At 41.7% G+C, this 18,432-nt stretch overlaps 1 protein-coding gene across 1 annotated transcript in view; it reads right to left on the bottom strand.

The window, feature by feature from the left end:
• CSE1L (chromosome segregation 1 like) overlaps positions 1–18,432 on the bottom strand; it is a 245,821-nt gene that overhangs the window by 85,677 nt on the left and 141,712 nt on the right. The window contains exon 14 of the mRNA XM_072110531.1: positions 10,540–10,625. Within this exon, the coding sequence (XP_071966632.1) occupies positions 10,540–10,625 (86 nt within the window). The remainder of the gene's footprint in view (positions 1–10,539; positions 10,626–18,432) is intronic.

Raw genomic sequence — 18,432 nt, 5'->3', positions numbered from 1 at the left:
GCTCTGGGTTTTTTTATTATCAGGATTTTTATTTCATTTTTTTTATTTGCACTTCATTTTTAAACTTTGACCATTTTATTTTGTCCCGGGGTTGGACATGAACAAGTGATAATTTGATCACTTGTTTAGTGTAATATACTGCAAGGGAAAATCAAACACTGAACCTGTTTTTTGCCAACATAAGGGAGGCATATAAGTCATGAGCCCTACCGCTCCTGGGAAGAACAGATCATAAAATGGTGGATTTATGCCCTGTGTTTGTACCGCTTGTACAGAGAAAACCAGCTGTCATCCCCACAGCGATGACATGGTCAGAGAGGGATTGTTTCAACACAACTGTATGGGAAGTATTGCAGGATTCTTATGGGGATGACATTGACTGCCTAACAGACTGTATTAAAGGGGTATTCCAGGAATCAGAATAATTCATATACAAATGGGTCCTTAAAATATTAGCGAATATGTAATTAGTTATTTAAAATTTTGCCTCTGTTAGCAGAAAAATGCTGTTGACAGACTGTAATGAAGAATTAAAATGTTACTGGCCCTTTAATCAGTCCGTTAATTTCCTCGGGGCGGTCCGTTGCAGAGCATATACATGACAGAAGATGGCCGCTGGTCACATGTCCACATCACATGTCCTGCACCTGCCTGGGCAGGTCATGTGATTACCACTACGTTTGGCTGTAGTCGGTTGGTTGCACTGAATCCAGTATGGCCAGTGTTTTGGTGATGGCAGTTACACATCATAACTATGATAACAGAGCAAGAAAACCTGCTAGATCATCACTGGAAGAAGAGCATAAGAGGAAGGAGGAGTTTCTGAGAACTAAAGGATCTTGGGACTTGTAATTTCCAGTGGCAGCCATCTTGGTGATAGCTTTAGAGAGGTCATAACATTTTGTGAATCATAAAATTAAGCTATTTAAGCTCCATTTTGTGACTAATGACATTAAGTTTTGTTACATTCATTTATTTATAGCATTATGGCTTTTTCTATCAGATTTCATATTCCCGGAATACCCCTTTAACTTTTGTACAGAGAACACTGTTCCTACAAAAATGGTCGTTCTTAATCTAAAAACAAGCCCTGGAATAACCCTGATATAAAAGCTCTTCTTAACCCCTTCCCGACGCGCGCCGTACTAGTACGGCGCGCGCCGGGTCCCGGTGCATGGGGAGGGCTCGCGGGCCGAGCCCTCTCCATAGCCGGTAAGTCTTTGCTGCATATTGCAGCAAAGGCTTACCGGTAACACCCGCGATCGGTGCTAGCACCGATCGCGGGTGTTTTCTCCGTGATCGCCGCCGGCAATGCTGCCGGCGGCTTCAAAGAGATGGCGCCGCATGGGCACCGCCATCTTGTTGTGGATCGCTGCTCCCCGATGACGTCACGGGGAGCGGCGATCCGTCGCCATGGTAACCTCGGGTGTTCCGAACACCCGAGGCTACTTCCTTTTAACCCATGCATTACAATGTGCTAATTGCACATTGTAATGCATGGGGAGTAAAATCCACATATACTGCCATACTGTAGTATGGCAGTATATGATAGGATCGATCAGACTACCTAGGGTTAGAGTACCCTAGGGAGTCTGAAAAATAGTAAAAGTAAAAATAAAAAAAAGTTAAAAAAAAAAAATTATAATAAAAAAACCTAAAAATTCAAATCACCCCCCTTTCCCTAGAACTGATATAAAAATAAATAAACAGTAAAAATCATAAACACATTAGGTATCGCCGCGTCCGAAAATGCCCGATCTATCAAAATATGATAATGTTTTTTCACTATGTTTAACCCTGTAACGGAAAATAGCGTCCAAAGTCGAAAATGGCATTTTTTTGCCATTTTGAAAAATATAAAAAAATTAATAAAAAGTGATCAAAAGGTCGCACAGTCCCAAAAATTATAGTAATGAAAACGGCATCAAAATTCGCAAAAAATGACACTATCCACAGCTCCGTACACCAAAGTATGAAAAAGTTATTGGCCCCAGAAGATGGCAAAATAAAAAAAAATATTTTGTACAGGAGGTTTTAATTTTTTTAAATGTATGAAAACATTATAAAACCTATACAAATTTGGTATCCACGTGATCGTACCGACCCAAAGAATAAAGTAGACATGTCATTTGGGACGCAGAGTGAAAGCTGTAAAATCCAAGCCCACAAGAAAACGTCACAAATGTGGTTTTTCACCATTTTCACTGCATTTGGAATTTTTTTCCCGCTTCCCAGTACACGCCATAGAATATTAAATACCGTCACTACGAAGTGCAATTTGTTACGCAGAAAATAAGCCATAACACAGCTCTTTATGTGTAAAAATAAAAAAGTTATAGATTTTTGAAGTTGGTGAGTGAAAAATGGAAGTGAAAAAACTAAAAAAGGCCAAGTCGTTAAGGGGTTAAAGAGAAAAGATTTTTTAGATTAGGCGACAGGGAAAACTTAAGGGTTGTTCAAAAGGAGCCGAGGCAACAAAGGGAGGGGAAATTCATATACAAGATCAAGATAGAGGAGCAGATGAAACAGGAAATCATCAGTGGGGTCTGGAAAGTCTCAAATCATTATCTGGTCACAGAGCCTCTGTAATGGAAAATCAAAATGGAGTCTTAAGAGAAAACATGGCTGCCCTTGAAATAATAAAAAACAGCTCATGTAACCTTAATTTCAACTATGGATGAAGCAAAATCAACATAGCTTATCTTCATGTATCACTCTGTTAAGATATATTTCGGAGATGTGTCTAACTGGATACTTTCCAATGGAAATTGGCTATTTTCATGGGAAACTATACATGTGCATACATGTATGAAAGATCTGACTATCACCTAGCGGTAGAGATGAGAGTGAGGGCTATTGACGGATCAACATGGGAAGCCCGTGATAAACCTGATAATGCCTATCAATACCTGCCATTTCCTTGGCTTGGTGATAATCTGTGAAAACCCCTATATGCTGGAAGCTCATCAATGATTCTTGACAGTTTTTAGTAATACCTTTTTATATCTAACTCCTTATATTTTTTTATATTGCAATAAATCTATATAATATTGTTGACTGAATTAAGTGTTATAAATAAGAAAAAAAACTACAAAGAATCTGTCACTTGGCAAGACAAGTGTGTTAATGAGCTTAAATATATTCTTTAATAGGTTTGATCACACACCTGCCCCTCCCTCTTTACAGGCATCCCCACCAAGACAAGAGGAGTCCATGCCATCAGAAAACCATTCTATTGTCTCAACACAAAACGTGACCTCCTCCACTAGATCCCCTGCTGTTAGACCTCATCTCCAGATCAGTCAAACCAGCTGTCAGTCATCAGGCTACAATGCCATCATTACAAGTACCTAGGTAAAAAGAAAACCCTCTTCATACAGAGATGGGCTTTGCTGCATATTGCAGAAAAGACCCATCGCTAACAACCGGGGTCGGTGCTTGCACCGATCCCAGGTGTTAACCTCTTGTAAGCCGCCAGCAAAGATGCTGGCAGAACTTAAAACATGGCTGCACATGGGCACCACCATCTTTCTTGGGATTGTTGCTCCCCCGAACGTCATCAGGGGGCAGCGTTGCCATGACAGCCTCGGGTCTTCGTTAGACCTGAGGCTGCATGGTTTCTGAAGATTCATAATAAATCCTATGCAATAACGCCATATACCGCAATACAGTAGTATTGCAGTATATAGTAGGGACAATCAGATCATCTATGGTTAATGTACCCTACAGTGTCTAAGAAATCGTTAAAAAAGAAAATTTAAAATTAAAAATTCAAACCATCTCCCTTTCCCTAGAACTGATATAAAACAATGAAAAGTAAAAAAAAAGAAAAAAAAAAAATCATACACATAAGATATTGCCGCGTCCCAAAATTCCCCATGTATCAAAATACAAAAACTGTTATTGTCAACGGTGACCTCCATAATGGAAAATGTCTGAAACACGACTTTGCTACCACTTTAAGGACTGTGCGATAGTTTGATCACTTTTTATTACATTTTTATGTCATGTAAAATGGTGTAAATGAAGACGTTGGCTCATTTTGCAAAAATCACGCAACTCTGTCAATCAAAGTATGAAAAAGTTATTAGCGTCAGAAAATGACAAAATACTCTTTTTAGTACACATAAGTTTCATTTTTTTAAAAAGAATTAAAACGCAATAAAACCTTTATAAGTTTGGTATCAACGTGATCGTAGCAAACCAAAGAATAAAGCAGACGTGTTATTTGGAGCGTACAGTGAAAGTACTAAAAACTTAGCCCACAAGAACTCACTTTTTAAAAAATTTTTTTTCCACATTTGGAATTTTTTTCCAGCTTCCCAGTACACGGCATGGAATAATAAATAACATCACAAAATTATGAATTAGATTACTTACCGGTAATTCTATTTCCGTTAGTCCACCATGACGGCCCCACCTGTAGGATGCCCCTTGACCTCTGCAGGGACAGGAAGAAGAGAGGTTAAATGATCCCCCCGCATCCTCCCGCCAGTGATTACAAAATACCATGCTGAGGAAGATACAACCAGATTTATTAGTATGTTTGCACCACATACAATTCTTATCTGAAAAGCAAAATCACAGAAATGAAATTTCCAACTGGGTGGAAATATATAGGCCGTCATGGTGGACTAACGGAAATAGAATTACCGGTAAGTAATCTAATTCATAATTTCTGCTTCGTCCCCCATGACGGCCCAACCTGGCGACTTACAAAATGAGTAAGCTTTTAGGGAGGGATTACCGCCTGTAACACCTTGCGCCCAAATGATAAGTCTTTTGATAAGTGCAAGTCCAGTCTGTAATGTTTAGAGAACGTAGTAGATGAAGACCAGGTTGCGGCCCTGCAAATCTGATCCAGTGATGCTCCTCTTCTCTCCGCCCAGGATGTGGACATACCCCTGGTCGAGTGTGCTCGGATTCCTGGTGGTATTGGTATTTTCTGTAGGTCGTAGCATGAAGCGATCGCCAGTTTCAGCCATCTTGCAATAGTTGCTTTAGACGCCTTCCTCCCCTTGTTTTTCCCCTGAAATTGGATAAAAAGGTTAGAGTCAATACACCAGGGCTCAGTGGTTTGTAAGTACTTTATGACTGAACGTCTTACATCCAAAGAATTCCATTCTTGTTCTCTCGCCGAAGAAGGGTTTTCACAGAAAGAGGGCAGGATAATCTCCCGATTCCTGTGGAAGTCAGAAACCACCTTGGGAACAAATTTGGATCCAACATCAATACAATTCTATCATCTAGAATTTTCATGTAGGGTTCCCTAATAGATTTAGCCTGAAGTTCACCTAACCTTCTGGCAGAAGTGATGGCTATCAGGAATACCGTCTTAAACGTTAGGTTTCTTATGCTGGAGGAGTCAGTAGGTTCGAATGGTTCTTTCACTAAGGCATTCAAAACTAATGTTAAGTCCCATGCTGACGATTTCTTAACAGTCCGCGGCTTCAATCTAGAAGTCGCTTTAATAAACCTTTTGACCCACCTGTGTTCTATAAGGGGTTGGTCGAAGAAAGCACTAAGCGCCGACACCTGGACCTTCAGGGTGCTGGTAGACAACCCCAGCTCCAAACCCCTCTGGAGAAACTCTAGTACCTGTAAAACATTAGGGTTAGACTGGGAAGGTGGACTGTCCTTACAGAAGGAACAGAACCTCTTCCATATTTTATGGTAGATTGCAAACGTGACTGGTTTCCTACTTGCTTTCAGGGTCTTAATAACCTCAGACGAAAGTCCTTGAGATCTTAGGTAGCTGGATTCAGGGTCCAGGCAGACAGCTCTAACCTTCTCGGATTCGGATGATGGATTGGACCCTGATGCAGTAAGTCCCTTGACAACGGAAGAATGACTGGGCCTTGCGGTGACATCCTTCTCAGGAGTGGATACTAGCTTTTCTTCGGCCAGTTTGGGCAAATGAAATTAGTCCTGGTGTTTTCCTGGAATATCTTTCCCAGGACCCTGGCAATAAGGGGAATAGGGAGGGGGGGTGTAGGCTAGTGGAATGTCCCAGGAGTGAGAGAACGCATCCAGCTGTTCCCTGTTCTCCCCTTTTTCTAGAGAAAAATAATGATGGCACTTTTCCCTTGTTGCGAACAAATCTACTTGAGCATGACCCCACAAGGATGTCAGTTCTTGGAAGACCTATTCCTTGAGGCTCCACTCGTTCGGAAAAAAATTTCTTCTGCTTCTGCTCTTGAGTTCTCCGTGCCCTTTAGATGAGTGGCCGATATTGACAGGGTATGGTGCTCTGCCCACAAAAATATTCGTCGACCTAGGGCGCTCAGAAGATGGAGACCTGGTTCCCCCCTGTCTTTTTATATAGGAGACTGTTGTCGTATTGTCCGATAAGAGAGAGAAGGTGGTGGTGAACTAGGAGAGGAGTGTTTGCGCTGAGAGCTTCCCATACTGCTTGTAGCTCCCGGTAGTTCGAAGACCTTCTTGCAACTTCCTCTGTCCATGTACCCTGAGAGAAATGCTGAAGCATAACTGCTCCCCAGCCTGTCTGACTCGCATCTGCATGGATCGGAATGTAAGGATTGTTTGACCAGAATATTCCTTTCGTCAGATTTCAGTCTCCCAACCACCACAACAGGTCTTTCTTGACAGCAGGAGGAATCAGTATTTTCCTGTCCAGATCCACTTGCCTTCTATTCCAGGATCTTAGGATCCACCCCTGGAGAACTCTGGAGTGAGCCTGACACCAGGCCACTGAGGAGATGTAGGCTGTCAGAGATCCCAAGATCTTCATGGCTTCTCTGATGGAGATCACCGATCTTTTCCTGAACTTTGTTACTTGATCTTTGATGTGGTCTCCCGTGTCCTGTGGAAGGAACGACATTTGGTAACTTGAGTTTAAGTTTACGCCCAGGAATTTTCTCACTGTAGCTGGTGAGAGTTCTGATTTCTGATAATTTACTATCCATCCCAATTTCTTTAAGGTTTTTAGGGTGAGATCTCTTGAAAAGAGTAAACTCTCTGTCTTGGCCAATGATAAGCAAGTCGTCTAGGTATGGGACGATCAGTACATCCTGTAGCCTGAGAGACGCCACCACCTCTGCCATCACCTTTGTAAAGGTTCTTGGTGCTGAAGATATTCCGAAGGGAAGTGCACAAAACTGGAAGTGTAGTGTAGAACCCTCTGGAGACAGGACAGAAAACCTTAGAAATCTCTGGGAGAGATGTATAGGGAAGTGATAGTACGCATCTCTTAAGTCTATAGTGCACATTAATGCGTTTTTGTGAATAATGTGTGTGGCTGATCTTACCAACTCCATCCTGAATTTTCGGTAGATGATAAACTTGTTGAGACCTCTCAGGTTGATAATCAACCGGTTTGTGCCGTTCGGTTTCTTCACCAAAAAAAGAGAAGAGTAGAATCCAGATTTTTCCTGATCTTGTGGAACAGGTAAAATAACACCAGAAGACAATAGGGAAGATACTTCTTGCCATATTAGGCTGTGGGATGTAAGTGACATAGATAAAGAAGGTGGCATGTATTTTGAGGAGGAAGTTTGCAGAACTCGATATTGTAACCGTGTAGTAATATATCCAAGACCTAGGGATTTGAAGTGATCTCTGTCCATTTTTCTCTGAACCTTAACAATCTTCCCTCTACCATGGGATCATTGTTTTTTGCTTCTGTTTGGGTCTGTTGGGGTGGAGAAGAGAAACCCTCTTCCTTTACCTCCTTTCGGGTAGCTCCAGCGTCCCAGTTTCTCTTTGTCCTTGTACGAATCCTTCTGACTTTTGAAGTCCCGAAAGGGCTGTTTCTTGTGCGCCGATCTTTCGGGAAAGCCCTTTTTAGCTGATGCTCTCTCAAGTATAGCATCCTGTTCTGGCCCAAATACGAACTCCCCTGAGAAAGGAAGGTTGCACAATTTCGCTTTCGAACGGATGTCCCCATTCCACTGTTTCAGCCATAGTGCCCTTCTTGTGGATTCAGTTAGTGCCCCTTCTTTGGAGGAGAATTGGATTCCCTCAGCCACAGAATCTGCCAGGAAAGCTGTTGCTGATTTCAGCAGTGGAAAGTTTTCCAGGATCGTTGACCTTTGTGTTCCTTCCTTGATGTGGGATTCCAGTTCGTTAAACCAGTACAGCAGGTTCCTTGCCACTGATGTGGAAGCCAGATTTGTCTTCAAGTTGAGCATGGATGTTTCCCAGGCCTTCCTTAACAGAGAGTCCGACTTCCTATCCATTGGGTCCTTTAGTTGTGCAGAGTCCTCGAAAGGGAGGTCAGTTTTTTTCACCATTTTCGTGACCTGCACATCCATTTTTGGGCAAGTGTCCCACACTTTGGACTCCTCAGGTTCAAACATAAGCCTCTTCTTGAAGTTTTTGGATACAATGATTCTCTTCTCTGGTTCTTGCCATTCCTCCGAAACCAGCTCCTTTAAGGTGTTATTCAAAGGAAATACCCTCAGACGCTTTGCCTTCAGACCGCCAAATAATTCCTCCTCAGACCTGGAAAGAAGGACCTCCTCAATCTCTAGGGTCTGTCTTATTGCCCTCAGAAGACCATTGAGTTCCTCAAACTGAAACAGATGGCGCGTATCCTCGGCTTTTTGTGAGTCCGTTGGATCATCACCTTCTATAATACTCGGTGGGGGCCTGGATGTGGCAGCAGCCACTGATGAACTTATTTTCTCCTCAATAAACCCCTTCAATTCATCTAAGAAGGACATTTTTTCCTCTCTCATGAAATTGTCAACGCATGACTTGCAAATCGTTTTTTGTATGAGTCAGACAGAGTGAGAGCACATGTTACATTTCTTAAATCAACTTTTTTACAGGTTTTTCAGACTTGCTTGTCTTATCCCCTTTATCCTCCTTGCCTCCTAGACCCCTGGTCTTTCTCCTGAAAGGCAAGTGAAGGATAATAAATGACCAGATACCTTTACAGACAGTAAAAGCCCATTCCTGCACAAATGACCCCACTTACAGAAACAGGAGGATGCAGGAGGTCTGCCTCATCAGCCATCACAGAGCCGGGGAAGCACAGCACAGGAAAAATTTCCACAGAAACAATTACACAGCGTCACACACAGATCTTAGGCCTAAGATCAGCGTGACCAGCCCGCTCCAGCTGCCTTAAATACCTTAATGGGGAGCCCATCCCCCTTCTGAAGAGGCCACACGCCCGTGCTCCCGTTCCCAGGAGTGCATTGCGGTCCTGTGATCCGCTACTTCCGGTCGCGGCCAGAAGTTGTCATCCGACCTCGAGGGACGTCGGGAAATGTAGGGTCTTTAGCCGCCACGCCACGTACAACCTAAGTATGCTGCGCGGCGGCCAGGGGAAACGTACCGGAAAGCAGCGATAGGGAGGGCCGGACCCGGGGATTAGCCAGATGGTCTACCCGTAAGCGAAATCAGGAGGTTTTTACTGTCATACTATCAAAGCAACACACAATCTATAATTTGTTTCAGCAAAAAACGATCCCTAAAAGCCAATAAGCACTCCTTCCTTTCAAAGCCCCACAGTGGGCCCCCAAAGCAGTTTGTGACCATGTGTGGGATATTACTGCATTCTAAAGCAAGCAAGTTTTTTTTTGGAAAAAAAAGATTTTCACTTATACAAGCCAGTGTTTATACTTTCTATAAAACATCTGTAGTGGGGAAAACACTGAATCAAAGTGGTGTAGTTTCCTAAATAGAACCATTTGAAGGGGGTTCACTGTTCTGGCAAGATAGAAACTTTTCAAATGCGTAATGGCACCTGAAAACAACGACTTCCAAATCTGCCCTCCAAAAGCTTAATGGCACTCCTCCTGTTCTGTGCCCTGCTGTCAGCACCTAAATTAGTAGGGTAGGGAATTTACCTACTTGTGAGTAACTGCAAAACAAAATGTGAGAGATTTGTTTTCTCCTCATGTTATCCTGCATGAATGTGTAATTTTTGGGGCTAAATAATGTTGTTAAAATATTTTAATTCCAATAGAACCTCTAAGCATCTCGCCAGAATTAAATTAAATAGAGGGTTGACAGGATTACCAAAGACTGTTTTTAAACAGTTTGCAGTTGCAGTTTTAAAAATTGGGTGATTTGTGGGAAGTATCTAATACAACTTTGAAACCCTTTAAATATGAATTGTCCTTTAAAACAATTGAATCCGAAATTTACTTAAAATTTTGAAAATTGCTGTTTGAACAGTAAGCCTAATGTCCTCATAAAATAAAAAGTGATTTAATAGTGATCTAAGGTTAAATAGCAACCAATTTGGGCAGTTAGAGTAGATGTATGAAGAGCATAACATCAATAAGAAAATATCATTTTTTTTTTTTAATACAAGTACAAACATTTCATCTAAAATGTAGCACTAATGTGAAGTACAACGTGCCATGAAAAAAAAATCTAAAAATAAACTTGGCAAGTTAAAGCATTTTAAAGTTATAACTGCAAATTGTGGTACATGGCAGATTTGAAAAATTTGTCCTAAAGGTGAAAATGAGCTTGGTCCTCAATGGGTTAAAAGGTAGTTTTCACAGGTTTTAATTGTCAGATAGAATAAGGCTATTTGCATGAGGAAACTGTGGAACTTACTCTTTACAAACTTTGTGGTTTTTGAGTTTTGTAACCTCTGGAAAAGCACAATAAAGATCTGTCTCTTGTATTGATCCACACATTCTCTGCAAAGGAAAAAAAAAATCAATTCAGTAATGAATATGGCCTCTCATGCAATACAAGTTAAAGAGAACCCGTCATGCAAAATAACCCCCCTACACTAAATATATTTTCATAAACTGCCATTAGAGAGCATTGCCTCTAGCCCTTCATTGTCCCTCTACATGCCTGTAAACCTAAGCAATGAGGTCCTAAAGCTGTATGCAAATGACCTGTGAAATGTCCAATGAAGCATTAGCATATTCAAGCTGTCCACTCTATTCATGAGTGGGAGGCACAGCCACACCCCCAGTGCTTGACTGACAGCCTGTATTATGATGTGAGGCTGTATAATGATGTGCTTCCTGGTGCTGGTGGCCACGCCCCCTGCCGCCTGTGTGTGCATGTCTGTGTGTTTAGGAGAGATACAGCAGCTCCAGGCAGCCATGTTATAGCAGAACATGTCAGATTCATGTGTAGCTGATGTCTGTGTCTCTCACCTGTATATTAGGAGGATGCAGCATGTCAGCAGATGACATACACACACTAGCCATGCTTTACTATACATTACACACAGATATGAGCAGGGGGAGGAGAGGGGAGGGGTAACAGGGGTGACATCACTGCCTCTGACCATGTGACCTGCCTCATTTACATGATAAAAAATAGATGATTTTACTATGAATAATGTATGAAATAACTAGATAAAGGCTGGGATGGATCCTTGTGATCTGCTCCAACAGGTAGTAGTGACAAGACTAGTGACACAGACCTGATGACAGGTGTCCTTTAAAGCTTCACCTGTCTCCCCCATTGTTAACTAATCGTTCTACACTATATGGATGAAAGAGTCTTTGTATTGTTAAAAGGCCATGGTGGCACCCATGCAAAGGCGTTGTTCAAGTGCAGCTCAGTGTCAGCATCAATTACAGTTAAGTGCAAGAGCTCCAGCGTTCCTTTCATTTCTACACGGCTACACTGCCAGCCTTATAGGAGTGAGTAAAATGGAATTTCTTTCTTAAGCCAATTTTTGCCTTTCTATAGATTTTGTTTAAAATACCAATATAGTTATATGTACACTGGAGATTTAAATTTATCACGTTAGCGATGCTAACACATGGTGACAAGTCCGTGACAACAGCTGGACATCGGGCCAGGGACTATCACAGCCGTCCCTGCCTGACGATCATTGTGATTGGTCAGGGAATCCAGCCTGACCAATCACTGTTAAAGAGGGAGGGGAGAGCTGGTTCCTGGGTCTGATTCTGTCATATTTCGTGACAGAAGTGACAGGATCAAAGCCGTGAACCGAAGCTCTGTCCCCTCAGTGTGTGGAGAGTGCCCCCTCACAAACAAATATCCCCCAAAACCCACACTGACCCCCTCCACACCCTGTTCCTCAACTTTATTCAGTGTGACAGCCAGAGCCGTCATTTTTTTTTTTTTGTGTGTGATCAGGGCAAGTGATTAGAGTCAGCGATTAGGGTTAGTGATCAGGGCTAGAGGTTAGGGATATATACTTTATACACAAAAGCAGTATATAAAATCGTACGTTATTACATATACTTACACCTACACAGACCTTCAGTGTTCGTATCCCTTCCTGCGCTGACATTTCAGTCAGATTTTTGTTTTTATTATAAAATTTCAAAAAATATAAAAAAACTACTAAAAAAACTACAAAAATACAAAAGAAAATATAGTTTCTAATTTTATAGATAAAGTATCAGTTTAGTACTGTAGGGATACATTATTAAATATACTTACACCTACACAGATCTTCAGCGTTTGTATCCCTTCCTGCGCTGACATTGCAGTTACTGTTTTTTGTTTTATCATAAAATTTTAAAAAATACAAAAAAATATAGTTTCTAGCATGGCTAAACGGGTGTATTCTGCAGATGAGGCCTATGCCTACATGTGTTCAGATACAGACACTGCAAGTGATGATGAACACTTTCTAATGTCCTCCTCTAGTGACGGTGATGAACCCTCACAAAGGCGCAGTAGGCAGAGTGAAGAGCAGTCAAGTGACCCCAGTTGGGAGCCCCCAAATTCCAGCTTTCAGTTCCAACCCAGGAATAAATATTAATACAGATGGGTACAAGGAACTTGACTTTTAAAAAAAATTTTTTACAGAGGCATTTGTAGACCTAATGGTTACACAGACACATCTGTATGCAGAACAGTTTCTGGCCGGTCACCCCACATCTTACTGTGCTAGAACCCAGAGTTGGCACCCCACTAATGCCACAGAATTAAAGAAATTCTGGGGGCTCTTTCTTAATATGGGACTTGTTAAAAAGCCTAGCATCCGGTCATATTGGTCCAGTGACGTTTTATACCACACACCAATGTACAGGGCTGTAATGACAAGACCACGTTTTGAGGCGCTGTTAAAATTTCTGCATTACAGTGATAATAGTCAGTGTCCTGCTGCTGGTGACCATGCCCAAGACCGATTGTACAATATTAGGCCAGTAGTGACTCATTTTAATGAGAAATTTATGGAGGTTTACACCCCACAAAAAATGTAGCCATAGACGAGTCACTTGTACTTTTTAGAGGTAGGCTCTAGGATCAAAGTTTACAAGCTCTGTGAAAGTGAAAGCGGATACACCTACAAATACCGTATCTATGAGGGAAAGGACTCCCAGATCTGTCCATCTGAGTGCCCCCCTGTCCTAACCACAAGCGGTAAAATTGTTTGGGATCTTTTATTCCCCTGATGGGTAAAGGAAGGGCGTTGCTAGCTCAAAAGATCCGGACCTGTGCCCCGGATCTTTTTGCCTGTGCCCCGAATCTCCCTGTGCTGCATCAGCGATATCACCTCTTCCTGCATCCTCAGGATGCAGAAAGAGTTAAGCAGTGATGAGGAGCACAGAGCAGTAAGCTCCGTGCACCACTACAAAGTCCCTGCAGAGATAGGAGCTCAGCAGGCAGGGCATCATGCTGTTGTGGCTGGTGGTGAGGAGGGAGGAGTGATCGCTGCCTGCCCCGCCCAGACATCGGAGTCTGACAGGAGGGAACAGCAGCCTTTCACCTGCAGAAGGAGAAGATGCCGGGACCGCGAGTAGTGGGCGGAGCTAAGAAGAAGGAAGTAGGAGAAAGCCAGCAGATGAGTGACACCTAGAAAGGTGAATCAAAAGAGGTGTGAGCAAGGTTTCAGTGGATGTAATCGTGGGCCAGAGGGTGTGAGCAAGGTTTCAGTGGATGTAATCGTGGGCCAGAGGGTGTGAGCAAGGTTTCAGTGGATGTAATCGTGGGCCAGAGGGTGTGAGCAAGGTTTCAGTGGATGTAATCGTGGGCCAGAGGGTGTGAGCAAGGTTTCAGTGGATGTAATCGTGGGCCAGAGGGTGCGAGCAAGGTTCCAGAGGGTGCGAGCAAGGTTCCAGAGGGTGCGAGCAAGGTTCCAGAGGGTGCGAGCAAGGTTCCAGAGGGTGCGAGCAAGGTTCCAGAGGGTGCGAGCAAGGTTCCAGAGGGTGCGAGCAAGGTTCCAGAGGATGTGAGCCGGGCTCAGGGGATGTGAGCCGGGCTCAGGGGATGCAGGATATGTCATAAACACTGTAAGGGTGCAAATATACCCCATGGCCAGGACACAGCGAAGATGCGATGTGATGCAGTGGGCTGGATCAATTAATGGATTGTGTCAATAATTCATAACAAAAATATTTAGTAACACTTTCATGTTAACAAGACATGAAACGGTTACTAAATAATAATGGTGTTATAGGTTATCGGCACAATCCATTAATTCATGTGGCTGGCTGCATCACATCACATCTCTGCTGTGTCCTGGCCATGAGATATAGTTGCACCTTAAAAGGGTTTGCCCATGAAAGAATTCACAAATCTCAATCCCATAGTGATGTTTACACAAAAAAGATCATTTTAACCCCTTACTTTACAATGTTACTCAGTGTTATTGCTGCTATCACTCAGTGATGGTCAGTGTAAGACAACAGTGTGAGCGGGGACTCTCTAAGCAGACACTTCATGATCCCTCTGTGTTATGAGATGCTGTGTGCTGACAATGTGCTTAGATTATCAGGGTACAGGGCTTACCTACACTTTTATTTAACTTCTTAACATTCACTAGTATCTGACACATGGGAAAAGAGAGACGAGACCGATCAGAGATGATGAGATCCATGATGATGGATATAACACACAATGACACTTTCCAGCTCTTGCTACATCTCTGCTCTCACACTATCAGAGATGATATTCCTGCCTCCCCCTCACCGTATAATGAACTTATCTTCCTGTAGCTTGTATTTCTCCTCTCGCTGCTGCTGTTGTATACCAGCAGGAAGTTAGTGTGTATCAGTGTGAGCTCCCCCTAGAATGCAGGGGGTACGGGCCGCTGCACAGAACAGTTTACCTCCACAGCATCAGACATGATGGCTGCCGACCCGAAAGTCAGAAGACAGAGGGTCAGAAACCAGGGGCAACTGAAATTGTGTACACCAGGACTGATAGGTTGGACTTTTATTGGTGAAATGCTGTATTTTTGTTATTAACAGAGAATGTGATATTTTGTATATTTAAGTCTTTGTGGGAATACCCCTTTAAAAGCTATTTGCACAGGTTGCAGATTTTACATGCAGATTTTTGTGTAGAAAATATGCAGCGTAATACAGTATTAGTAAAGTTAATGGGATTTGGAAAAAGTCATGTAGATGATGCTTAAGAATTCCGCAAAGAAATTGTTCCTCAGTGTGGAAAATAAATAATGATCATGTTACTTTTCTTGCGCATACTCTCAGATTTTTGCAAGCGTTTTTCTACGGAAGAGTAAAAATCTGCAACAAATCTGCGTCCACACCATGCTGCGGTATGTGATGCAGATTCTTGCTTGAAATTACATTAGATCCGGTGAAACGAAACATAAAAAATTAATGTGGAAAATCTGCATGAAATCTGCAACATGTACAGTGGGGTCTCTTTTAAAAAGACAGGTGTATGGCCTTCCTCTGGTCCTGTAGAAATATCACATATACATGAGAATACTCCAGTGTTGGGGGCAGAAAGATGGGCAATATTGGTGTTGTTGACATTATTGTCATTTCACAAAAGGGCATTTTACAGTAAAAGGTAGAATAGGGAGCATTTTACAGTATTATTTGTGTAGTTCTCGTGTAACCCTATTGCAGTGTTTGGGGTAGCTGTATTAGGGGTAGAATCAGGATGACAATGTTTAGGGACCACAGCAGAGAACTACAAGAACACGCCACCTGCTGTCACTAATGAAACAAGTAGGTATTTTATATTATTGGTATTACTGTTGTGAACAAGTGCATGTGGGGCGTAGAGCAGGTAGGTGGACACTACTGAGAATTTGGTAGATATACATTGGGGTCGTGCCCCGGATCTTTTGTGTAGCTAGCAACACCCCTGGGTAAAGGCCATCACCTTTACAAAGATAATTTCTATACAAGTGTCCTTCTCTTTTAGTGCCTCCTTGAAAAAGGAACAGTGGCCTGCGGAACAATAAGGAGGAATCAAAGAGGCCTCCCAAAAAATCTGGAGGACCTTAAATTGAGACGGGGTGAAAGCAAGTCCTTGTGTCAGAGTAACATCATGCTGACAAAATATAAGGACAAGAGAGATGTGTTTGTTCTCACATCTATCCATGCAGATTACAGCACACCTGTCTCTGTTAGAGGAACCAACGCCACAGTCCTCAAGCCAGTCAGCATACAGGAGCACAGCCAACACATGGGAGGGGTTGATCTAGCTGATAAATGCTACAGCCATATAATGCGATTCGCAAGTCTCGCAGTTGGTACAAAAAGGTTGCAGTGCATTTAGTGCAAACTGCATTGTATATTTCCTTTATCATTTACCGCAAGACCTGCCAACAAGTGACATACCAAGAACAAGTAATAAAGCAATTACTGTTCCCAGAGGGTGAAGAGGGTGCAAGCACATCCCATTCTAATCACGCCAGCAGAATTGTGCCAGGACAACATTTCCCATCTGAGATCACCCCATGCAAAAAATGCTGTGTGTGTAACAAGGAGGGAACACGCAAAGATACCGGTTATCAATGCGACACTTGCCCAGATAAGCCAGGGAAAAAGACTGTTTCAGCGCTTACCATACTTCCCGGGAATTTTAATTTTATTTTGTCATTTTTGTTATTTTTACATGATCCTGAACAAACATGCCCAATGTTGGCCATTTACAAATTGATATTATACCTAAAATTTAAAACCACATTTCATTTCATTATACCCCTAGATGAATACAGAAGGAACAAGTGTTCTTCACAATATATGCAAATAGATTTTGCCTGGATTTAATTTTACTAGCACCAAAAACTTTCATTATACCCCTAGATGAATAATTTCTGCTTTCTGGGTGTCGTTTTCAATAGTTCACTTATGTTGGTGTTACATTATTCTGTTAACTCAAATCTTCTATAAGTGTGGAATGGGGCCTATAAGTCACTATTGCTTTATCCTGGAAACCTTTAAGGGTTTCGTTTCCAAAATGGGGTCACTTGTTGGGGTTTTTAACTGTTTCCATTCCCCAAAGTCTTTGTAAATGAAAGGTGACATAAAACTTTCAGGAAAATTGACTCATAACCAAATGGTGCTCGTTGGCGCTCTGTTCTGTGCCCTGCTATATGTCCTAAAAGCAGTTTACACCCACATATGGGGTATTTCTGTGATCAGGAGGAATTGTGCAATAAATTGGAGGTGTGTGTTTTTACTTACAACCCATTGTAAATTTGTACATTTTAGGCCTAAATTAATATATTAGTGAAATTTTTTTTTACTTCATTTCTCTTTAATTCCTGTGAAACACCGAAGGGGTTAAAAACTTTCTGAAAGTGGTTTTGAAAAGCTGGATGGGGGCATTTCTGAAAATGAAGTCATTTGTGATAGGTTTTTTTTTATTGCAAAGTCTTTTAAAAAGCTCTTTCTTAATTGCAATAGTCCATAAACACGGTTTCCAAATTTTCCTATAAATTGCGGTTACTATTGTAAGTCTGCTAACATCCTAGAAAAATGTAAGAATGTTTACAAAGTTATTACAATATAATGCAGAGCTATGGTAAATGCTATTTATTAAGTAATTTGGATGGTAAGATTGTCTGTCTGAAAAAAAAAACATGTTAAATTAGGAAAATTGCTGATTTTTTTGATTTTTTGCTACATTTCCCCTTTTTTAATAACAAACATGAATCATATCAACTAACATTTACCACTGACAAAGCACAGTGTGCCATGAAAAAAAAAACAAATTTCAAAATAATATAGATAAGTTAAGGTGTTCTGAAGTTATTATCAAACAAAATGATACATGTCAGGTCTGAAAAATAGGCTTGTGTCCTGAAGGCCAATTTAGGCTGTGTCCTTAAGGTGTTAAAGAATGTCTCAGGGACGATACGTCACCACAGCCTGTTTATCAGGCAAAATGGGTGGAGCACAGTCCCCACCACTCATGAGATGTCTTTGGTAAGGTGATTTTTTTTTTGTGTAACTTTATATAGATCTCTGTCTATGTAATCTAAACTCTGTAACTATGACTATGAACACTGCTTCTTAATTGCATTATGTGTATTACGGGTATGGACTAGGTCATTTTACTCATGTATGATACTTTCAGTGCTGCACGTGGTTCTAGCCAACATCTGGTCTAAGAATTTTTTGTTCTTATCCCTTTGTAAGGGTTTTAAGTGTTTGTAATGACACGTGTAATTAAAGATTATTTTTCTTATATCACATCTACTTTTTGTATATTGGATTTAGCCCTTTAGATGTGGGAACAATATATTCAACTGTACCACACCCAGTTTCTTTAATAGTGCATTGGAAATGT

The sequence above is a fragment of the Engystomops pustulosus genome, chromosome 6 (genome assembly GCF_040894005.1).
Source record: "Engystomops pustulosus chromosome 6, aEngPut4.maternal, whole genome shotgun sequence".
NCBI lineage: Eukaryota > Metazoa > Chordata > Amphibia > Anura > Leptodactylidae > Engystomops > Engystomops pustulosus.
The sequence above is the reverse complement of the archived record's forward strand: the minus strand, read 5'-3'. Positions and strand labels throughout refer to the sequence as shown.